The sequence below is a fragment of the Elgaria multicarinata genome, chromosome 5, assembly GCF_023053635.1.
Source record: "Elgaria multicarinata webbii isolate HBS135686 ecotype San Diego chromosome 5, rElgMul1.1.pri, whole genome shotgun sequence".
In the NCBI taxonomy this organism is placed as follows: Eukaryota; Metazoa; Chordata; class Lepidosauria; order Squamata; family Anguidae; genus Elgaria; species Elgaria multicarinata.
In genome coordinates this window covers 137,793,014-137,816,096 of record NC_086175.1, presented here as the reverse complement: position 1 = coordinate 137,816,096, position 23,083 = coordinate 137,793,014, and the positions used below count along the sequence as shown (strand labels likewise).

The window sequence follows — 23,083 nt, the reverse complement described above, 5'->3', positions numbered from 1 at the left end:
AAACTGTCCTAAAAGGAAGCTGCTATTTCTATTTCTTCTGTTCTTTTTGAACAAATTATGGGGTCTGGAAACAAAGCCCTATGAGGAAAGACTGAAAGAACTGGGCATGTTTAGCCTGGAGAAGAGAAGACTGATGGGAGACATGACAGCAGACTTCAAAGGTTGTCACACAGAGGAGGGCCAGGATCTCTTCTCGATCCTCCCAGAGTGCAGGACATAGAATAAGGGGCTCAAGTTAAAGGAAGCCAGATTCCAGCTGGACATCAGGAAAAACTTCCTGACTGTTAGAGCAGTACAACAATGGAATCTGTTACCTAGGGATGTTGTGGGCTCTCCCACACTGGAGGCCTTCAAGAGGCAGCTGGACAACCATCTGTCAGGGATGCTTTAGGGTGGATTCCTGCATTGAGTAGGGGGTTGGACTGGATGGCCTTGTAGGCCTAGTCTACAAGGCCTTGATGGCCTAGTCTATGGTTCTATGTCCGGTTGATTTGCAAGCGCTGAACCCGCTTTCCAGATGTAGAAAGGCCCACAGAGGTAGCCGCCACCCTTGACAAAGGATCAGTTCACCCCTGATTACTCAACTTCTATGTTATCTGCATCTGAGGCAGACGCGCCCGGGTCCTACGTAAGGAATGAGGGCATCAGCTCTAGATCAGACTAGAGAGGGGTAACTCTGGTCTGTTGCAGAAACACAGACTTGTGGCACCCTGATGTCTACACTGTGAGAGCTTTTGTGGGTTAGAAGCAGGATCACCTAAGTGGTGTGTGTATCTATACAACCACACAGAGAAGGATGAAAAAACCGGTACACCTAGGGGTGGACCACATTACATCAGCTTTAAAATCTCTTCACTGGCTGCCATTTATTTATTTATTTATTTAGAATATTTATATACCCATCCCCATTGAAAAATTTCGGAGCAGTGTACAAGGTAAAATGAAAATAAAAACAGAATAAAACAGTTAAAACAAAATTTAAAAGAAGCAATAACAGTAATCCAAGGCTGCATGTTAAAGAAAGGCTTCTTGGAATAAAGATGTTTTCAGGAGACGCTGAAAGGAGTACAAGGTTGGCACCTGCCTGACCTCCAGAGGCAGGGAATTCCACAGGAGGGGGGCCACCACGCTGAAGGCTCTTCCCCTGGTGGATTCCAATCGGAGGATGGATCTAGGTGGAACCACCAGGAGCAGGCCCTCGGGGATGACCTCTGGTAGGGGAGAAGGCGCTCTCTCAGGTATCCTGGTCCCAAGTTCTTTAGGGCTTTGTACACCAGTACAAGAACCTTCAACCTGGCCCGGTAGCGAACAGGCAGCCAGTGCAGCTCCCTCAGCAGAGGAGTTCCATGCTGGAAAGGGGCAGCTCCAGACAACAGCCGAGCTGCAGCATTCTGCACTAGCTCCAGCTTCCGGAGCAGCTTCAAGGGCAGCCCCACATAGAGCGCGTTGCAGTAACCCAATCTTGAGGTTACCAATGCCTGTACCACCGTGCCCAAGATATCTCTGTCCAAGAGAGGCCGAAGATGGTAAAAGGCACCCCGAGCCGTGGCGGCTACTTGAGCCTCCAACGACAGAAATGGGTCTAAGAGTACCCCCAAACTACGAACCTGTTCTTTCAGAGGCAGAGCAACCCCATCCAGAACAGGCAACTAGTTTCAGAGCAAAGTATAAAGTGTTGGTTATCACCTTTAAAGTCCTACATGGTTTGGGTCCAGGCTATCTGCGGGATCGCCTTCTCCCGTACAATCCACCCCGCACACTCAGGTCCTCTGGGAAAAATCTACTTCTGCTAGCAAAAACTAGATTAACAACTGTTACCCAGAGGACCTTCTCTTCTGCTGCTCCCAGACTGTGGATTGGCCTGCTGGAGGAGACTCGTCAACTTCACAGTCTACTAACATTCAAGAAAGCTATAAAGACTGATCTCTTCCGGCAGGCCTTTCCAGTGGAATTTTAAGGTGTTTTAAAATGTTTTTAGGATTCTTTTAACAATGTATATTATGTTTTAATTGAGTATTATGTATTTTATCATTCATTGTTGTTCCCTGCCTCGATCAAAATGGAGAGGCGGGCAAGAAATATTATTATTATTATTATTATTATTTTGTATTTGATGCTTTTTGCTCAGATACTGTTGTATATTTACCTGACTGCAATGTTTGCGTTGCAGAATTGGCTCACTGAATGCATAACGCACTAAGTTGCTCTCTGCTTAGTCAACTTCTTAACCTCCTGCTTTTGGAAATGGAGCTTCTTTACACTTTTACAATTTATTTCTAAGTTAAAACAGAGTGAGGCCAAGAGCCACTCCAGCAGGCTGTGGTGAGGGAGAGGAGAGGCAGAAGAAGCAGGGGGGCCACACTCCACCAGACCCCGCCGGAAAGACTTAATGTGCTTTTTCTCTTCCCTTCCCATTCCTTTTTCCTTGTGTGCCGTGTCTTTTTAGATTGCAAGCCTGCAGAGGGGCAGAGAGTTCCTTGTTTTACTTGAGTATCTGTTACCTGCTCTAGGAGCCTTTTTGCCTGAAGCGCGGGATAAAAATACTTCACATAAATAAATAAATAAATAAATAAGAGCTCAAGCAAAGCCAGAGACCTCAAGGAGCAAGCAGATTCCCTGAGACGAAACATTCAGACTCTTTCCTTTGCCTTGACACAAATGCCAGGACTCTTACCGGAGAGGCAGCTTTTCTGTCCTTGCATCAAGGAGGAGATCGGAAGCCTTGGAGAGCAGATATCGTGGGGCGTGTCCATTGGTGCAGCTTGCTTACCAAAGCGGTGATCTAGGATCAAGTCCAAATCCTCCTCATCCACAAGCAAGGAAGCCTTCATGATCTGGAAACAAGCATAGAGCAAGTTCACCATACAGGGTCCTCTTCTGATCCGCAGAGAAACGAAGCCTAAGCGGCAGCAACGCTTTGAATGGTGCCTGAAACAGACCGGTGAGCACATGCAGCCCTTTCTTTCAAGAACGGCGACACCTGCTCCCAACGCCTCATCACTGTGAGCAATCGAGTGGCTGTTTTCTGAGCCAACTGGAATTGCTGGTTTGCCCCTCTTGAATGGCTGCCCATTGCATGGCAAGACCTTCCCCTTCCAAGAAGGCTTCAGGCTGTAAGATGCATTCGCCTGGCTCATAGTCTTACTCTGTTGTGGGGGGCGTTTTAATGATGGTGTTTTCTCTGTTGCTGTTTGTGTAGTTCATAGAATAGCAGAGTTGGAAGGGGCCTACAAGGCCATTGAATCCAACCCCTGCTCAATGCAGGAATCCACCCTACAGCATCCCTGACAGATGCTTGTCCAGCTGCCTGTTGAAGGCCTCTAGTGTGGGAGAGCCTACAACCTCCCTAGGTCATGGGTTCTATTGTCGTACTGCTCTAACCATCAGGAAGTTTTTCCTGATGTCCAGCTGGAATCTGGCTTCCTGTAACTTGAGCCCGTTACTCCGTGTCCTGCACTCTGGGAGGATCGAGAAGAGATCCTGGCCCTCCTCTGTGTGACAACCTTTTAAGGATTTGAAGAGTGCTATCATGTCTCCCCTCAATCTTCTCTTCTCCAGGCTAACATGCCCAGTTCTTTCAGTCTCTCTTCATAGGGCTTTGTTTCCAGACCCCTGATCATCCTGGTTGCCCTCCTCTGAACACGCTCCATCTTGTCTACATCCTTCTTGAATTGTGGAGCCCAGAACTGGACGCAATACTCTAGATGAGGCCTAACCAGGACCTCACGTGATTTGGAAGCTCTACTTCTATTAATGCAGCTCAAAATAGCATTGGCCTTTCTTGCAGCCATATCGCACTGTTGGCTCATATTCAGCTTGCGATCTACAACAATTCGCAAGCTGAATATGAGCCAACAGTGCGATATGGCTTAACTGGTTGTCTTAACTGGTGCTCTCCTTAGCTGGTGTTTGGACTATTAGCTACCTTGGACTTTTAAAACAAGGCGGGAGATAGATTTCTAAATAAAAATAAAATATACATGCTAGTTTTCCTGAATAAAAAGCAAAAATAATTTATTTTGAAAACAGCCCTCATATTTTAAAGAATCACCATGTTTCAGAAAGCAAGCAAAACAGCAACTCAGGACAGCTTCCACTAAATGACAGACAGACAGCAGCCAAATGGAGAGAGGACCCAAGCAGGTAAACCCAGCACCCACGGAGAGGGATTCACCTGCAACGTGTGAGGGTTGATATCCAGAGAGGATGCAATGTGGGTGGAAGCGGGCACCGGCTCCTGCTCATCCGTGAGGCTTTCTTCCACGGCAAAATCCTGAGCGGGCTCCTGAGTGATGTCAGCCATGTCACTGTCGAATTCCACAACCTTCTCCAGCTGTTCAATATCTGGGCTCTGCAGACATCAAGGGAGAGATGCAACCCAATATGAACAATCACAGAGCCCAGGCCTCCCTAAGGCACCAGTTCTGGGTTCAGCCTAAGGCCCCCTCACTCTCAGGAGCTGTTGTGTGGGGCTGGAGCTAAAGACCAACGCTGCCGTGCTGCTTTATGACTCTGCACACTGTCCTGCTGGCGCCATAAAGGCCTCTTCCAGTGAAGTGAATGTCAAGAAGCCACTTCGGGCAGGCAAGGAGGAAGCAGATTACCAGAGGAGGAAAGGGGAAGTAACAGAAATCTAAACAGCTGCAATTCTGACATTCCACATGGAACGTTTACTAACAGGGACTGGCTGGTGAGATCACATTACGCCAGTCCTTTTACAACTTCATTGGCTGCCAGTCCAGGTCTGGGCCCGATTCAAAGTGCTGGTATTGACATTTAAAGCCCTAAAAGGCTTGGGGCCAGGCTATCTGAAGGAACGCCTCCTCCCATATGTACCTACCCGGACCTTAAGATCATCTACAGGAGCCCTTCTCCGTGAGCCCCTGCCAAAGGAAGTGAGGCAGGTGGCTACTAGAAGGAGGGCTTTCTCCGCTGTGGCACCCCGGTTGTGGAATGAGCTCCCCAGAGAGGTCCGCCTGGGGCCTACACTGTACTCTTTTCGTCGCCAGCTGAAGACCTTTTTATTCACTCAGTATTTTAACACTTAATTTTAACTTAAATTTAAATTATACTGTTTTAACTCTGTATTTTAACCTTATATCAATTTTGCTGCGTGGTTTTATCCTGGTTGTGCTTTTTATATTGTATTTTGTATTTGTGTTTTTAACTTGTTGGTTGTTTTATAATGGTTTTAATTTTTGTGAACCGCCCAGAGAGCTTCGGCTATTGGGTGGTATAAAAATGCAATAAATAAATAAATAAATAAACGCAGCGCCTCTCATTCATACAATACAATGAACATGAGCATCAGCATTTGGCAAAAGAGCCGCATTGCACCTGGGTGGCAACATGGCTTCATCCAATGCTCCTGGGACCTTTGAAGATTCTCACTCCCAGCCCGGACCCAGAACGTTCAGAACGTGTTTTCTAACAGCATCAGTATTGGAAAGGGTTAAAACCTCTTACAAAAATTGAGGTCAAGTGGATGGACTGTTTTAGTCCTTCCTGCAATAAATTGATTTTTGCATCCTGAGATCCTGTTTCTCTTTTTCTGTGATGTACACAAACATGCACACACGTTTGCTCTCGCTCTTTTTGAAGAAATCACAAAGCTCATCTTGCAAGGTGCTCTATTCCTGAACCGTGCTATCAAGGAGAAAGCTCAGCCGACATCCCCCAGAGCTTGAGTCCAAGAAGCCCCCCGGGTCAGGGCTGGACCTTGTCCACTACACCACCATGTTCTGGCATTTCAGTCCCCTTCTAGTTTGGTTTTACACGGGGAGGACTGGATTTTAGAGCCCAACTGCAGAAACCTCGCGTTTGCAGGGGCATCTTAGTGGCCCTGAACATGAAGCTTCTAGGTGAGCAACGCAGGCGGCTACGGCTGCTGCTGCAGACTGACCAGGTTCTGAGCTCAGCTCTTTTTCTCCTGGCACTGGTAGGGCAAGAAGAGGGCATGCCACCGGCCAGCTCAATGCCTTTCCTTGCCTTCAGCACCCACGAGGGAGGCCTGAGCCATTTGACTTTGGGGTCGGGTGAGGAAAAGAGAGAAATGGTCACGCGCAGAGAACCCCTATTCTTAAGCTGGTCAGGTCTGGCCACCGACCCCCTGCCAAAGGGCAAATCGTTTCAACCTCCCCTTCCACGAGGGCTCCGATGCGCCCTCTCTTTTCCCCCCCTACCTTGGAGGGAGGTTCTGGTTTCCCGCTTAGAGCAGTTTGCTGAGACACCAAACGGCCCGGAGGGGGCACCTGAGCAGTTTTTAATTTCTTCGCCTCCACTTTCGATGGCTCCTCCTCCTCTTCCTCATCCGAATCTTGCAAGCCGTACTTTGAGAAGTGGGCCACCTGGACAGCGACAGAAGCCAGAACTAATTTTACAAGACAGAAAATACCTCCTTGCAGATACGACTAAGTGAGGACAAAACCCTGCCTATCAAGTTATCGTGGTTACTTGGGAGACAGTTTTGGAAGATTCATCTCAAAGCAGGGGGAAGCTTGCATTCTGCGCAGCCAATGAAAAAGTGTCGGTTTTCCAAAGAACAGCTGAGGCTGTTTTCTCTCATCCATTTTGGAGCGGGGTTTTAAAAGCTTACAGGCCATAAAGAAAAAAAGTAGACCCTTAGGGATTCAGTACGGGCGCTCCTTTGATTTGTTCACAAGCGGCAGGTGTTACCTTGAAAATCCACGAACCGGTTTCAGGGCGGTACTCCTTGAACTGGGCACCCTGTTTCCGAGAGACGGCCTCAAGCCTGCCTTCGTAGTTCATTTCTGCCAGCCGTTCTGGACTCTTTATCAAGCAACGGGAGGTTTTATCAGTCGGCCAAACGCCATCCAAAGTAACTTCAGCTCGCCTGTTAAAAAACAGAGGTTTGGAAACCTGAAACGCAAATACGCCTGCAGATAAACTCAGGGTCAGCTGCACATTTAAAATAACGGAGAGCGCCAGCCAACACGAGGGTAAGAAGAGGTCTGCATTACCGATTTAAACCTTCCCCAACGGGGGGTTTCATTTCATCATCTGGATAGACGATAACTTCTTTCCTGCGGATGTGCACGATCTCATCCAGATTTAAGTTAGTCAAGTGGACTTCACCTTCAAAGTAGACTGAGCCATAGCCTAGAGAGAAGACGATGATGAGCACAGGGTCAGCCCAAAATGGACTGTTGCAACAACAGTACAACGGTGGAGCCAGTTCCCTAGGGAGGTCGTGGCCTCTCCCACACTAGAGGCCTTCAAGAGGCAGCTGGACAAGCATCTGTCAGGGATGCTTTAAGGTGGATCCCTGCGTCGAGCAGGGAGTTGGACTCGATGGCCTTGTAGGCCCCTTCCAACTCTGCTATTCTATGATTCTATGATCTCTTCTCGATCCTCCCAGAGTGCAGGACACGGAATAATGGACTCAAGTTAAAGGAAGCCAGATTCCAGCTGGACATCAGGAAAAACTTCCTGAATGTTAGAGCAGTACAACAATGGAATCAGTTACCTAGGGAGGTGGTGGGCTCTCCCACCCTAGAGGCCTTCAAGAGGCAGCTGGACAACCATCTGTCAGGGATGCTTTAGGGTGGATTCCTGCATTGAGCAGGGGGTTGGACTCGATGGCCTTGTCGGCCCCTTCCAACTCGCTATTCTATGATTCTATGAACTCATGCTGTGAAAGCACATTGGCTGGGCTGCACCAAAATCATCCTGCGCACGCAACTATGCGTGTCTTAGAAATGCAAGAGTAAGCATGCGTTGACAGCCACAGGAGTCCGGTCACAGCACTGCAGGCTCCCAGAAATAATAATAATAATAATAATAATAATAATAATAATAATAATAATAATAATAATAATAATAATATATTTGTTACCTGCCTCTCCCTCTGGATCGAGGCGGGGTACAACACAAATAAAAACACCATAAAATACATACAACTAATTCAAACGTTTAAAACTAATACATTATTAAAAGCAGCACACCATTAAAAAAGGCATCTTAAAATTCAGCCGGGTAGGCCTGCCGGAAGAGATCAGTCTTTATGGCTTTCTTAAATTCTGGAAGACTGTTAAGTTGAGGAATCTCTCCCGGCAGGTCATTCCACAAACTGGGAGCGGCAGAAGAAAAGGTCCTCTGGGTAATGGTTGTCAGCCTTGTTTTTATTGGCTGGAGTAAATTCTTCCCAGAGATTGTACGGGAGGAGGCGATCCCGCAGGTAGCCTGGACCCAAACCATGTAGGGCTTTCAAGGTGATAACCAACACTTTATACATCGCCCGGAAACTAATTGGCAGCCAGTGAAGAGATTTTAAGACTGGTGTAATGTGGTCACCCCTAGGTGACCCCCCAAATGGTTGTGGGGTTTGCATGCATCAATCAGAACTTTGCCTATTAACAACGCAAATCTGCTTTTCCATTATAGCATTGCCAAAGTGGCCTTGGGTGCTTCCTCCTCCCTTCCAATGACTTTAAAGAAGTGTGCACGTCGTGTGCAGTTTCGTCATCAGTACTGCAGCTCCCGGCTGTAATTTGTGATCACAATCCAAAAGAGCGAGGTGGGCTTGAGAGTGCCTAACGCTGTATTGGGCGGTGGCCTAGAATTGTATAGGAATATTTATGCTTTAGTATGATGTGTGTCGCCATCGGTTTGCTCCAAAAGGTAGCATACAAATGTTGAAATAATAAAATCTATCTCAAGAAAGCATAGCAGTCTAGAAGCTACAAGCCCTCAGTCGCTATGAGAGATATTCAAATAATTCCCTGAAATGCTGAGGGAAAAATTCTTCCGTTTCCTCTTGCCAAAATGGGGCAGGGGAAGTTGAGGGACTTTTCTCCCAGCAAAATTATGGAGAACAGAAATTATGGAGGACAGAAATCTTGAGATTAATCTCTATTAGAAAGGAAGACAGTTTTCTGTGGCTTAGGAAGCCAGAACAGCCCTGCTAAAGGGGAAAGGAGTGATGGTCAGGGCTGGGGGGAAGTGGGGGGAGAGAAGCACCCCTTGCCCCCCCCCCCAATCTCAGATGATCTCTGAACTTTGACTTCTGACTTGGACGAAAATGCCCAAACGCACATGACAGAAGTGAAGGTGGTGTGGACAGCAGGGACGCACGCAAAGGAACTGAGCCACTTGCCAGAATCCTTGTGCGTGATCACCAGGCCTGTGACTGAAAACCGTTGTGGGGATGGGCTCCATGGCCCTGTACACAAGGGCAGACCTTCTCAGGAACTTAATTGGGATTTTGGGCAGGCCTCCATGCAGAGAGACGCTTCCCCACCTTTGCGGCCGATGGTGAAATCCGTCACGATGCACTCTCCTCGGTCACTCGTCATCTTGGCCAGCTCTTCCATAGACGGAATGGTGTAGTACCCAACTCGCACTAAAACGATTCCTGAAAGATGCAAAACCTGGTTGAGAGCCACTCCTTTCAGCAACTTCAAAAACACATGCAGCGATTCAACGACAGCACATCATAGCAACAAAACTATCAGCCACAGAGGACAACAGGGAGGCTTAATTAAAAAACGTCGCACTAAAGACATTTAGGGAAAGGGGACAGGACAGGGTTTGAGGACGAGCTTTCGAAGGAAGCTGAAGGCGCCTGAGACGTACAAGCCTTGCAAAGGCCTAACAAAGCAAGTGCCTCTGGAGCAAGACGAAAGGCTGGTCAGTACCAGTCAAAAGCAGCTACCGAAAAGCCTGCCCAAGGACGTCTGTCAAGCAATCCTGGAAGCAGCTCGACACGACTTGTAAGGCTCCAGCACAACTCGCTGTCACAGGCGGAATTAAATATTCTCATATTGCCACACTTGTGTGTGTGTGTGATGTGGAGAGCGCGGCAGGGGAAAGAAGAGAAAATATCTGGCTGGAACAGCAAAGGTTTGGAATCCCGTCAGGCTACTGGTCTGACGCAACACAAAGCACATCCCTACGGTCAGCCTTTAGGGGATGATTCGGACAACCCTGTTCCATGATAGCCATCGATCCAAGCTGACCTTATCAAGAGCCCTTTGGAACAGACCTGCGTATGCACCGAGACCTACACCAACTCCGATCATGAGTCACCAAAACCTGGTTGACTATTACGTAGACCAGCTCAGAACCGGGATGCTCAGGGGTCTGGAAACAAAGCCCTATGAAGAGAGACTGAAAGAACTGGGCAGGTTTAGCCTGGAGAAGAGAAGGCTGAGGGGAGACATGAGAGCACTCTTCAAATCCTTAAAAGGTTGTCCCACAGAGGAGGGCCAGGATCTCTTCTCGATCCCCCCAAAGTGCAGGACATAGAATAACGGGCTCAAGTTAAAGGAAGCCCGATTCCAGCTGGACATCAGGAAAAACTTCCTGACTGTTAGAGCAGTACGACAATGGAACCAGTTACCTAGGGAGGTTGTGGGCTCTCCCACACAAGGCCTTCAAGAGGCAGCTGGGCAACCCTCTGTCAGGGATGCTTTAGGGTGGGTTCCTGCATTGAGCAGGGGGTTGGACTTGATGGCCTTGTAGGCCCCTTCCAACTCTGCTATTCTATGATTCTACGAGTGTTGGAAAATTCACTGACACCCTCAAGAGGTTTTGCCTATTTAGGGAAAAGGCCCCTTGAATCAGGGCCACGCAGCCTGTCAAGGGATGCATGCAACACAAAAACCAGCCGCTGCCCCCCCCACCCCGCTTCTGCACCACGGCTAGCCAGGAGAGAGAAGAGCGGGATCACCAGTAATAGGAGCACAAGGCTCACCTGCTGGATGTGTATGGTGCATGCTGTCCGCCACTTCCTCCTCCTCGCGGTCGTCCTGCAGGGACTCCTCGTGGTAGGAGGCCTCCTCACTGCTGCCTTCCAGCCCATTCCGCAGGGCTGGCCGCACGTTCAGGGCCAGAATGGTGTCGTCCATGTGGTTATGATGCTTGCGCATGGCGCTCTCTGGTGTCTGAGGGAGGGGCTTGCCAGTGGGGTTGGCATAGAAGTGCAGCCCTTCGCGAGGGTGACTGTCTTCCTCCTGCTGCTCTCCGTCCTGCCTGTGGTTTTCCTCAACTGACCTGGAGAGGAAGTGGAACCTGGGAAAGAAAGTCACGCACCGCTTGACTTATGCGGCAGGATTCATCTAAGGTCAGTCATCTAAACCAGAACAATTGATTTCCATGGCCCGTGGCTTGGGTCCCAGGTAAGGCCGCCTCTGATTATAATACCTCTAAGTACCTCTGTGAAACAGAAGGGCAGACCATGTGCACAGGGCAGCCTTGCCCAACGCGATGCCCTCCAGATGGCGATGTGGGATGGAGCTGAGGATGGCCGATATAGGAAATTTTGGAACAAGCTATTTAAGGTGGCATGACCAAGGAGCTGCACTCAAGAAACCAGCTTCCTGTAACGCACGGCGACGCCTACAAGAGGCCCAGTTAAAAAGCTTCATAACCTAATTAACGACACAGTTGAAACAGTATGGAGGCGAGAGCCAAAGGTAATTATACTACTGATTAGCTAACCTTTTCATGAACTTATAAACAAGTGTCGCCGCATGGATCAGCTATGAGTGAACTGCACTGAACAGGAGACCAAAGGAAACAACCAAATCAGATGTTAGAAAGTAGAAGCAGGACTTATTGTGTAGAGCCCGGAATAGGCAGAAAAAGCATCCGGCCTTCAGCTGTCGTGAGAGAGATCTAGGCCAAACCAAATCCGGCATTATAATGCCGTCTTCTCAGCACTGACCTCATGGGTCAGCTCATGCGTAGGAGCCTCAAGTCACACTTCTCGGCCTTTTGGCTAAGATCAAGTGTAGATCGTATAAAAATACCCAATGTGGCCAGGCCAAGTAAATAACGTAAAGTGAAATGTACCCCCTAAAAAACACTGCCGTTCCAATACAAAAATGGAATTTTTTGGGGGGGGGGCTGCAATCTGCCCTCCCATGGGGGTTCCACTTCCATTCTTCTAAGACAAGACTCGCAAAATAAGGTTTAAAAACGGTCTGGCAAGTAGTCAAGGGTAGTTCTGTGGAAGCAGCTCTTTGGCATATGAAGCACCGGGGAAATTGGGACAGTTCCTCACAGAACATTTTAAATAACGTGACACTGGAGAGTCTGGAGTTGGGTTTCTGTCCAATATTGACTGCTTCAACGGGGAATGTTATAAACCAGTTTGCAGAAGCAGTGGCCCCTTGCCCCATCTTCCTGACAGGGTGGGTGGGAATAACTGGGAGATTCCCACCCCCACACTCCCACTGGGCAACACTGCTCTGGGCTCGAGGAATAGCTTCCTGCTCACCTAGCCCTGGACTTCACAGCAGCGGAGTCTGCAGTGTCACTGCCTTGTAGCAGAGACTGCCGAGGTTTGAGGCTAGAGAAGCAAGAAGCCCCCTCACCTATTCTCCAAACTTATGCAGTACCATGATGGTGGACAGATGTGGTTGTTGTTTTTACACTTCCACCTTATTTTGTGCAGAAGAGTTGGGGAGAATTTGAGCCTACCCAAGCCTCTACACACTCCAGAAGCACAGCGTTCAGCATTCCGAGAACCTCTGCTTTCAAAAGGAAAAAGTGTCTAATCATTCAGCTTGCTCAGGGTAGACTTGAACGTCTGTGGGCCACGCCTCGCAAGGTCTCAGAAGCCAGGGCAGGAACTATGCAGGACTGCCAGTGATATTGGGTTCTTTGCCCCTTTCCATAACTAGATCGGTCGCAGAATTCAAGCAACCACGACTGCCCTTTGGAGTATTTCTCAACGAAGTATGCAAAACCCAGTAATAACGCGTGGTAGCAGCTTTGATTTCCCAAGAGCACTCAGCCTACTCACAACGGGATTTTGTGGGGAGATTCTAGGGAATGGGTGGACATATTGACTGGACTCCCACTGAAGCAGCAGACAGGGCCAACGTGCTTCAAGAGGCAGCTGGACAACCCTCTGTCAGGGATGCTTTAGGGTGGATTCCTGCAGTGAGCAGGGGGTTGGACTCGATGGCCTTGTAGGCCCCTTCCAACTCTGCTGTTCTATGATTCTATGCTGTGAAGGAGCTGGTATGCTAGAAGGATCCCCAACAGGCCTTGCACTTTACAGATTACGCTGCAACACTTTGAGGAGCGTACCAAGCAGCTGTCAGGCTGGTATCGGTTACAGAAGGAAAGACAGACCGCTTTCCTGCTTACAAAACAAGTGGCTTTTGTATCCAATCCTGCTCCACCAGCTCCACACCACATGGAATTTGGCACCGCGTGTCTAGCTTCAGGGCTGCAACAGGGAAGATTTTCAAATGCTTGAACCAGCAACGACAGCAAGAGCTGCACCTTCAAAATCAGCTTATTTCAGAAGCAAACACAGCCAAGATGATGCTTGTGACCTACGCAGACGTACCGTTCTCCATTCTCTGGATACTCAGATGGAGAGGCGAGGTCATTCACGTCACAGCTGGCAGGAGAGAACAGACTGCTGCTGTTGATGTTCTTCAGCACCAACTTCTTAATGCTCTTCCTGAGAGAGAAAGAGAGAGGGGGGGAGGGGGGGGACCAAGGTCACAAACATCAGTTGAAAAGTGACCCCGTGACCCCATGGCTGTGGAGAAGACCAGCATAGACCAAAGAGGAGTCACACCAATGACATCGGTACAGTTTATAATTAATTAATTCATATTCTAAAGCTGCTTTTCTGCCAAAGAGGACCTTGAAAATATCAAAATAATTTTTCTGTTTTTAAGTATCCTGAAAAAAGGATAAAAGAAGGTATACAATGAAAGAGGCATCATCTATAACAGAAGCTTGAACTAGGCTGATGGGTATTACCCAGAGGACCTTCTCTTCTGCTGCTCCCAGACCGTGGAATGGCCTGCCGGAGGAGACTCGTCAACTTAACATTCTATTAGCATTTAAGAAAGCAATAAAGACTGATCTATTCCGGCAGGCCTATCCAGTGGAATTTTAGAATGTTTTTAGGATGTTTTAAGGATGTTTTAATCATGTATACTATGTTTTTAATCAGTTTTTATGTGTTTTATATTCACTGTTGCTCCCCACCTTGATCCAAGTGGAGAGGCGGGTAAGAAATAAATAAATAAATAAATAATAAACTGCTCCTCTCCAGAACTGTAGTTCTGTGAGAAGCAGGTGAGGAATCTCTAACAGACTTCTCACCAGTTCACCAACCTACAATTCTTTAGGGCAGCCTTCCTCAACCTGGGACGCTCCAGATGTGTTGGACTGCACCTCCCAGAATGCCCCAGCCAGCTCTGGGAGTTGTAGTCCAACACATCTGGAGCGCCCCAGGTTGAGGAAGGCTGCTTTAGGGGAAGTCAGGACACTTAATTGCTATTTAAAAAACTACAAGCTCAGCACAAACAGAGAGAGAGAGAGAGAGAGAGAGAGAGAGAGAGAGAGAGAGAGAGAGAGAGATATGGTGGTGGGGGCATCTACAGTAAAAAATAAATCACAATGTGTTTTACGTTGTGTGATGGGAGTTAAAAAGTGTTTCAGGTATTCGGAGTTTGAGAACTACTGCTCCAGTCCACGGTACTGTTCTCCCAACACACATCACATGTAAAAATAAATAAAGATTTAGCACTCACCTGGGCATGAAAGCCCCGTTTAACAGGGACGGCTCATCATCATCTAGGCCATCAAAGAGGTGGGATTTGGAAGAACCCGTGGTCTGCAAAGCTTTCGGCCGTACCCTCGTGGCAGGGCGAGGGGTCAACTTGTAGTGAGTGGGCGTGGTGAATGCCTTCTGGGCCGCTGGATTGGTTGGTTTCAGCCTCTGAAAGAAGACACAGGCAATGCAGACTTGAGGCGATTGTGCTGTCGGACTCAGGACTGGCCATGAACGCTTGTCCCACGTCAGAGGTAAGTGTGCGCAGTGCCGGCTGGGTGCTTTCAACCGGCTCTATTTTAGCTAATAATCTTATAGTTTTAGCAGCGACCTGGATCATTTGAGTGAACAAAGTGCGCTAACGGGCGGCTGCCAGGGAAAAGATTGAGGCTACAGTCCAACCCTCACGGATTATTCTCACTGCAGCCTTCATGCTGCTCCGTGGCAAACGCATTCGTCTTTTCAGACATGCAGAGATGCAACGACATTTTTACTGATTTCGGGGACATCCAAGAGCACCTGTCCATTCTATTGCTTCCATCTGGATTTTACAGGCCAATGGCGAATCTGGGCTTGAAAACTGAAGTCTGCCAGCACAGCAGTGGGGATACGGAAGCACAGAACTTGTCAGCTGAACACACAGACGAAGAGGCAAAGCCGGGGAGCCTAGCACTGCTTTGAAAACCCCAAATCACTGTAGAAGTTAGCCTAAATCCACTACTGTGGCGGCCAGCAAATGCTGACTTTGCACAACCAAGCACCTGCATCCACCCTGACAACACACCCATGTATTTGAGGAGCATTAACTCAATGGGGGCGGCCCTTACGCAAGCCGTCCTTTCTCAACCTTGAACTCCCATCTGCCATGGGGGGGGGGGGAACTTCCTGACTGTTAGAGCAGTACCACAATGGAACCAGTGACCTAGGGAGGTGGTGGGCTCTCCCACACTAGAGGCCTTCAAGAGGCAGCTGGACAACCCTCTGTCAGGGATGCTTTAGGGTGGATTCCTGCATGGAGCAGGGGTTTGGACTCGATGGCCTTGTAGGCCCCTTCCAACTCTGCTCTTCTATGATACCCGCGTTCTCAAACGGGCATCAGAAAAAGGGATTCTTTTCCAAGCATGTTTGCTATGTACATCACCCCGTCCAAGCTTCATCCTACAATGCTGCCATCATCAGTTTTTGGCTTGTGGCCGTGATTCTGCATAGTTTTAAATTAAAGTGTTTTGGTCCTAAGAGCTTAAGAGCAGCTGGATGAGATCTTAGCTCAGTGTCCAACACCAGATGCCTCCGTGATGCCTCTGAGCAGGGCCTGACGGCAAGAGCAGCCCCCACCCCCCACCCCGGTCCTGCTTCCCAGCAGCTGTTATTTAGAGGAAACCCTCTTCTGAATATGGAGATTCCATAGTCAGCTTCCATGATTAAGAAACACGGACAGATCTCGCTCTCCATGAATTTAATTCCCCTTTCAGGCCCTCTAAGCCAGTGATCGCCACATTCTTTGGCACTAAACTCCATCAGTTAATTACACCTCGTGGGAAGAAAGACGCCCTTGTGTCTGTCCTGAATCTCTTGGCAATCCATCTCATCGGCTGAGCCCAAGTCCTAGTGTTGCATGACAGGGAGAAAAGGCTTCTCGACGCCCTTTCTTCACGGCAGGCATGAGTTTATATACCTCTCTTCGCCATTTCCCCCTTCCGCCATTTTGACTCAGCACCCTCACACCCACACACTTACCTCCTCTTTCTTCTTTGGGTCAGACATGGGGTTTCTGAAGAGAGGGGAATCCCCAAAGGGGGAGTAAGTCAAGCTGTTGAGGTGCTGCTGAAGAATGGCCTGCTGGGCGGCTGAAGCATTTGGATCTGTCAAAGCTGAAGGGAAGGGAAGGCAAAGGTCAGCCCGACATCCCACAAGAACATCCACAGCTGTGCAACTTGTGCCCTTAAAGAGGCTTTGGCCTACAACTCCCATGATCCCCCATCACTGGCTATGCTGGCTGGGCCAAAAGGTCTGGAGGGCCATGAGTTGCCCGCCCCTGGACAAAATGAAATAAGAAGCTGCTAACGGAAGTGAGGATCTCGGTTACCACGCAGGAAGTTCAAGGTGGCTGCAGCGGGCCCGCGGGCGGCACCCCCCTCCGCCATCAGCTGCACAGCGCCAGAGGTGCGCAGCCGTCCTTCCGGGCTGCTTCCGTGGGGCTGTGGGCCTAGCTGAGAGGGCGCCACCCCCCACCCCCCACTCAGACATGCTTCCCAAGCCACGGAGCGGTCTGAATTGCTCCACAAGACTCAAACCAGCCACACAAGCCAGCCCCAACAGTGCCAGCAACCAAAGTTACAGGACGCCGCTGCAGAGTCAGCATGACAGAGGGCCAGTCTGCACAGCTGCCAAGCAGTCAACAAGCCATGACGGCTCGTGAGCCACGTTGTGTGTGCTGGCTGCACGCCGGCCCAGTTTGCTCAATTACCCTCACAGGCGCAGCTACGGCAGCAACCCACCCTCACCGAGTTCCGATGGCACGGTAAGCCGGGGCGGTGAGGGTAATTAAGGGCATCAGGCTGGTATGTGACCGGCACACACAGCGTGGTGAACAAGCCGCTGTGGCCTGTTAACTGCACTGGTGATCGTGCGAACTGGGTCCAAGTCTACCACAGCAGGTTTACAGAAGCCCTCTTCTTCCTCCATCTTTAATTCTGAGCTTTAGCCTGGTCCCATCTAGAGGAACATGGCAGAGGCCACTAGAGACAGCGTGCACCTGGGGGATGGTGTGGGGGGCTTTGTTCTGTTCATCCCACAGGCGAGTTGCCAAGCTTCCCTCTTTGCAAATCCAGAGGACCACGTCAGAGGCGAGACCACTCCCAGAGCAGGGTCTTGGAGGTCCCTCCTCTGCTGTCCAGCACGCACTGCAGCAAAGGAGGGCCTTTCCATGCAGCTGGGACTCCCGCAAGCCAGCGTGCAAACACACCCGCACCCAGCTAACGGAGTGGGAAGCGAAGCATTCGTGCACCTGCCGTACTCCGGAACGACATGGCCTTAGCCATCGGCACGGGCTGCGTTGAAACAGCAGAGGCCATTTCTCTTTCTTTGCAGACACTCCATGGGTTCAACCAGTCGAGGCTCTAGGCCTCGAACAAAGGTGCCAGGGCACACGGTCTCCTAGTCAGTCCAGAAGCTCAGCTGCTATCACAAGTGAACCATGTGGCAAAGCTACAAGATGGCCCTCATTCCTGACTACAAAGTTGGCTTGGAAAGTGAGTGTTTTTCCCACCCTGGAGGCCTTCAAGAGGCAGCTGGACAACCTTCTGTCAGGGATGCTTTAGGGTGGATTCCTGCATTGAGCAGGGGGGTGGACTCGATGGCCTTATAGAGAGTCAGCTTGAAGACCCTTTGATTTTCTCTAGTTTGTTTTTAAGGGATCTCCCCAAACTGCTGCAACCGTGGCCTTGTGTATTTCCTTGCCAATTTTGCCCTCGCTCAACAGTTTTAATACACCTGCAAAGTTTGACGTTCAGGCAGCACCCTTGAGAAGAACTGCATAGAGCAGCCTTGACACTTCCTGACTGTTGATAATGGAATCAGTTGCCTGGGGAGGTTGTGGGCTCTCCCACACTGGAGGCCTTCAAGAGGCAGCTGGGCAGCCGTCTGTCAGGGATGCTTTAGGGTGGATTCCTGCATTGAGCAGGGGGTTGGACTCGATGGCCCTGTAGGCCCCTTCCAACTCTACCATTCTATGGTTCTATGAAATCCCGACTCCTCTTAGCCAAGTCTATACACAAAGGGGGACGTCAGCCCTTTGGCAGTGCTCCACTCTCCCCCAGGTCAACAAGAGGGGACTGCAAATGCTCTACGACGACGCTACTATGGAACCCCTGGGGAAAGCTGCCTAATTCAATGTATGGAAGTCACAGGGTGCTGTAGCATAAACGGCACAGTCCCAGCCCAAACCAAGAACCCCTTTGAGGCACAGTCCTCTCCCTAGTACAAAACTAAAGGGCACCCTAAGGCAACCCTAACACAAACTGACTAGGCTACTGTCTGGCTTACTTTAGCTCAGGGGTTCTTAACCGGTGGGGTTAAACCTCCCCAGGGGAGGTTTGGACCGACTCCAGGGGAGGTGTGAGTATACTATAAACTATAAATTGTTTTTTTTACAAGTACGTAGCAGCGCAGCTTGGCCCAACTTTATTTCTTTCTACTAATCTTGGGAGCTCCGACGTAGCTCATTTGTACACCACGTGTATGACAGTAGTTATCGTTACCTGCTACACGTGTGTTCGCGTTCGTGAAGAACAATCAGTCTTTCAAGGTAAGTGACTGCTTTGTTCTAAGTCACCTTTTTCTGGTTTATTGCAAAAAGTATTTTTTTTTTCATTTCTATACAGCCCAATAGCCGAACCTATTGTGGGTTCGAAATCCTTTCACATTTAATTTGGACTCTATGGATGATGCTGATATGCAAAAAGATGACCTTATTGAGTTGCAGAGCAAAGCCTTGGCCAAGCAAAATTTCTTCCATCAAAATCTTGATGAATTTTGGTGCTCTCAAATGGCTGCATATCCTGGCAAAAAATAGCTATTTCATCATTAATTCTATTTCCAACCACCTATCGGTGTGAATCTGGGTTTTCAACTCTTGTCAGCATAAAAAAACCAAAGCTAGAAATCGGCTGGATGCCAGAGAGGATATGCGCCCAGCGTTGTCCCTCAAATAACACATTCTTCTTCTTGTCAAACATCCATGCTCAGAGCGGAGCAACACTGAACCCCTGCAAACTCATGTGGCTTTTTGCCAAGTTAAAGGCTGCCCTGCCTTTAAATCCAGGCAATGTGTTTGGAAACGATGCACTTACCCACAGCAGGTTGGGGAGCTCCAAAGCCCAGGGTGGCGGTGGACGTATTAAACCCAGGAGCGCCAAATGCTCCTGTCCCCAATGTGCCTCCTAGTTTAGGCTGGGTGCTCCCAAACAACGAAGTCTGTCCCGCACTAAGGGCTACAGAAGAAGGGGGGAGAAACAAAACAGTTTGTGGAAAGCCGTCAGGAGCAGCCAGCAGCAATCAGCAAATTCTCAAGGTAGCTCAGAAAAGGATCTAATCATCGTTCGCGCTCCTGGGAAAACGCCTCCCTTCCCCCGCTCTCTCACTTGCCAATTATTGCTTTGAAAAGGAGCAACTTCCAGGTTTCATTTCAAAAGCAAGTTTTTAAAATGATGCATGTTATTCTCTCAGCTGCAAAGTTAAATATTAACTGTGGCTTCTAACAGAAGGCCCCACAGCTGTGATTCCTTACGTAGGGAAGGGGTGGGGGGAGAGAAGAAACAGTAGGACTAATGCTGTTCTGATCACAACATATTTACCATTTCCCTACAAGGACGTAGGTAGAAAAGATATGGAAATGCTGGAGAAGCAGGAGGCAGCGTGTGTGTGTGTGCGTGTGTGTCATGCATCATGTACTAATGACAGAAGGGGGGGGACATTAAAGCATGAAGGAGGACGGACTTTGGTGGATTTCCCTTAGCTACAAGCGTGTTGTTATGCTTCGTGAATCTGCACTAGGGCACACAGAATTTTGGCTAAAAGCCGATCAGAGGGAGGAAAGTGGTGGCACCTTCCTATTCTTTACCTGGTCCAAATCCTGTTCCAAGTCCAGTTCCCAGAGTTCCAGCAGTGGGCTTGTTTCCAAACAGGCCAGTCCCAGCGGCGTTTGCCCCAAAACCTACAAGTAAATTATGTTCAGTGGCCTTCCTTGACATCTAGTCCTCTCTTCTACATAAGTTCTGCACATGGGTCAGTTTGCAAACTGTACACACAATCCGCCTGAACTTTTGCAAAGCCTTTTTTCTAAATGATGGCGGCTGTTTTCTGGGAAAAAAATAGGGTTGGCTGCCACTGAAGAGAAGGCCTTAGTTAGCACTTCCCCATCTTCTACACCCGGAAGCCTCAAAAATAGGAAGCAAGATGCTTTAAGGCAGCACGTGCAGTTGTCCAGGAAGGTACAAGGTTCCTCATGGCCACCCCCCACCCCTGATTTCTTTACCAAACCTGGGGAGTCTGTCACCAAGCGAAGGAAGCCGAAGAAAACCTTTCGGTAGGGAGAAAAAAGGCAACGAACGCTCCACTCTTTCTAGCAACTTTTCTCCAATCACTCGCAGGGAGCAGAGATAACTTCTCGCGGACTGGTTTCAACTTCTCCTGTTGACCTACAAAGCTTTTCACTGTCTAGCTCCTTCCTATCTTTCCTCTCTCATCTCACACTATTGCCCCGCTCGTGCTCTTCGCTCCTCTGATGCCATGTTTCTCACCTGCCCAAGGGTCTCTCCTTCCCTTGCTCGGCTTCGTCCATTCTCTTCCACTGCCCCTTACGCCTGGAACGCTCTTCCAGAACATTTGAGAACTACAAGTTCAATCGCAGCTTTTAAAGCTCAGCTAAAAACTTTTCTTTTTCCTAAAGCTTTTAAAACTTGATTTTGTTCTGACTTTATACTGCTAGTTTTACCCTACCCTGTGCCTGTTTGGTGCATTCTCTTCCCCTCCTTATTGTTTTACTATGATTTTATTAGATTGTAAGCCTATGCGGCAGAGTCTTGCTATTTACTGTTTTACTCTGTACAGCACCATGTACATTGATGGTGCTATATAAATAATAATAATAATAACAACAACAACAACAACAACAACAATAATGAAGCTTAGAGCCCACCACTGGCCTTGGAGTATGTTTTGAGAGCTTGTATAGTTTTGTACTGGCCTGAGGAAAGCCCAATAAGGAAAAGTTAAGAATCCCCAACGGACTGAGACCAATTGCTTCGCCTGGGCAAAAGAACGTCCGTTAGACTGCAAACAGGAACAGATTCTCAAACGGTACCCCAGATTACATGTGGTGATGTGCTGCAGTCTGTTACTAGAGGAACAGCCCACAAGCAAGATGACCTGTCTTATCATTACTTCTCCTTCACCCATCCTCAGTTGAATGAAACCTAAATCTGGACATGCACTGAGGACAACACCGTGGGACCTGGAACTGACTCAGCAATCTCTGAGGCGGCGTCCCCAAACGACGGCTTGACAAGCCTTTCACAGAACCTCCAGGACGACCCCGCATTTCCTATCAGAGACCAGCCGATCAAACAAACAGGTCACCTGACAGTTAGGGACTTGAAACTCCTGCACCAGAGGCCCAAACCGCCTGTGTCGAGAATGTTCCAGCAGCCCCTACAAAGCACAGCTTCCCTGACAGCATGTAAATAGGTTATTATGGTTTACCTACGAAACTTTAACATAATTAAGCCCACAGAAAGCCAGGTGAGAAGAGTCAATGCTAGGGGTAGGTGAGAAATTCATTCAACTCGCATTTCAATGCAAACATACCAAATTTGCACTTCCAAAACTTAAACACAAATGGCAACACAGTCTGTTGCGGACATTCATTTACGAAATCTGTGTGCAGTCCACAAAAAAAGTGTACAAAAATGCACTCATTTTTTTAAAAAAATGCACACACAAATTCATGTATTTGCAAAAATGCACACAAAACACTTTATTTAATAGGGGGGATGTGTACATTTCCAAAAGTATGCACAAAAATGTGCACATTTTCGAAAACACATACAGAAAAATATGAACATGTGGTACATGTTTTCATGCGGATTTTTTTAAAAAAATCACAATCCGATGTGGAATTAGGATGGGGGGGAAAAAAAAACCAAGAAAAGCCTGAATGAAAAATGAGAACTTGAATGAAATTGAGAATGAGAGACCCACCAATCCCTATTGAACGCAACAGCCAGCAGATATTAATACTTCTAAACAAATAAATATGCCAAATGGAAGCATTTAACTGATTGGTTACCAAAAAGTCCGCTTGTGGTTGTCCCAAATGAGGGCGCGCTGGTGGTCGTGGTTCCAAACCCAGCAGGTTTGTTGCTAAATAGGGACTGAAAAGAAAACCACGTCACAAACAAGAAATTATGCATTTTATCAGTTAGCTGCCAGCGAACATCTGGGAAGAACGACGCCCAAGTAAAGCGCATTACCCACCAACGTGCTGTTCTGAATCATGGCTGCACAGTCTGCACCAGCGATTTATCCCCTTACTGCGGAACTGCTCCGTACCACACAATACTGAGATAGGGGGAGGAGTTGGGGGAGAGAGAGGAGGATGAGGCCTCCTCTTTCCTCTCATCCGCCAGCATATCCTGACCTTCAGCAGAAGGCAGCCCAGGCATACGCGTGCCAGGGCAGGACAAGCCGTGGTGGGGGATTTGGGTTGCCTCGTTCAATCTAGCCGGAGAGGGCCTTTTCGGTGGTGGCCCCCCGACTGTGGGATGATCTCCTCGATGAGGCTCGCCTGGCACCCACACTGTTATCTTTCAGGCGCCAGGTCAAGACTTTCCTCTTCTCCCAGGCATTTAACAGTGTTTAACGACGCTAAGTTTGTTTTCTAACGGACCCCAGAACTGTTGCTTTATAAATGGATACTGTTGTTTTTATACTGTTGTTTTTATGTTTCTGATGGTTTTTAAATTTTGTATGCTTTTT

The 23,083-nt window shown here is 48.6% G+C and overlaps 1 protein-coding gene across 3 annotated transcripts in view; it reads right to left on the bottom strand.

Annotated features, from left to right (window-relative positions):
* The window catches only part of NUP98 (nucleoporin 98 and 96 precursor), a 63,035-nt gene that overhangs the window by 14,613 nt on the left and 25,339 nt on the right, over positions 1 to 23,083 (bottom strand). For all 3 annotated transcript variants that reach the window (XM_063127351.1, XM_063127353.1, XM_063127352.1), the window contains 13 exons: positions 22,395 to 22,479; positions 20,169 to 20,261; positions 19,399 to 19,539; positions 16,286 to 16,419; positions 14,529 to 14,716; positions 13,325 to 13,441; positions 10,715 to 11,031; positions 9,260 to 9,373; positions 6,981 to 7,119; positions 6,676 to 6,853; positions 6,183 to 6,347; positions 4,175 to 4,351; positions 2,675 to 2,834 (listed from right to left, as the gene is read on the bottom strand). In XM_063127351.1, the coding sequence (XP_062983421.1) occupies positions 2,675 to 2,834; positions 4,175 to 4,351; positions 6,183 to 6,347; positions 6,676 to 6,853; positions 6,981 to 7,119; positions 9,260 to 9,373; positions 10,715 to 11,031; positions 13,325 to 13,441; positions 14,529 to 14,716; positions 16,286 to 16,419; positions 19,399 to 19,539; positions 20,169 to 20,261; positions 22,395 to 22,479 (2,008 nt within the window). The remainder of the gene's footprint in view (positions 1 to 2,674; positions 2,835 to 4,174; positions 4,352 to 6,182; positions 6,348 to 6,675; positions 6,854 to 6,980; positions 7,120 to 9,259; positions 9,374 to 10,714; positions 11,032 to 13,324; positions 13,442 to 14,528; positions 14,717 to 16,285; positions 16,420 to 19,398; positions 19,540 to 20,168; positions 20,262 to 22,394; positions 22,480 to 23,083) is intronic.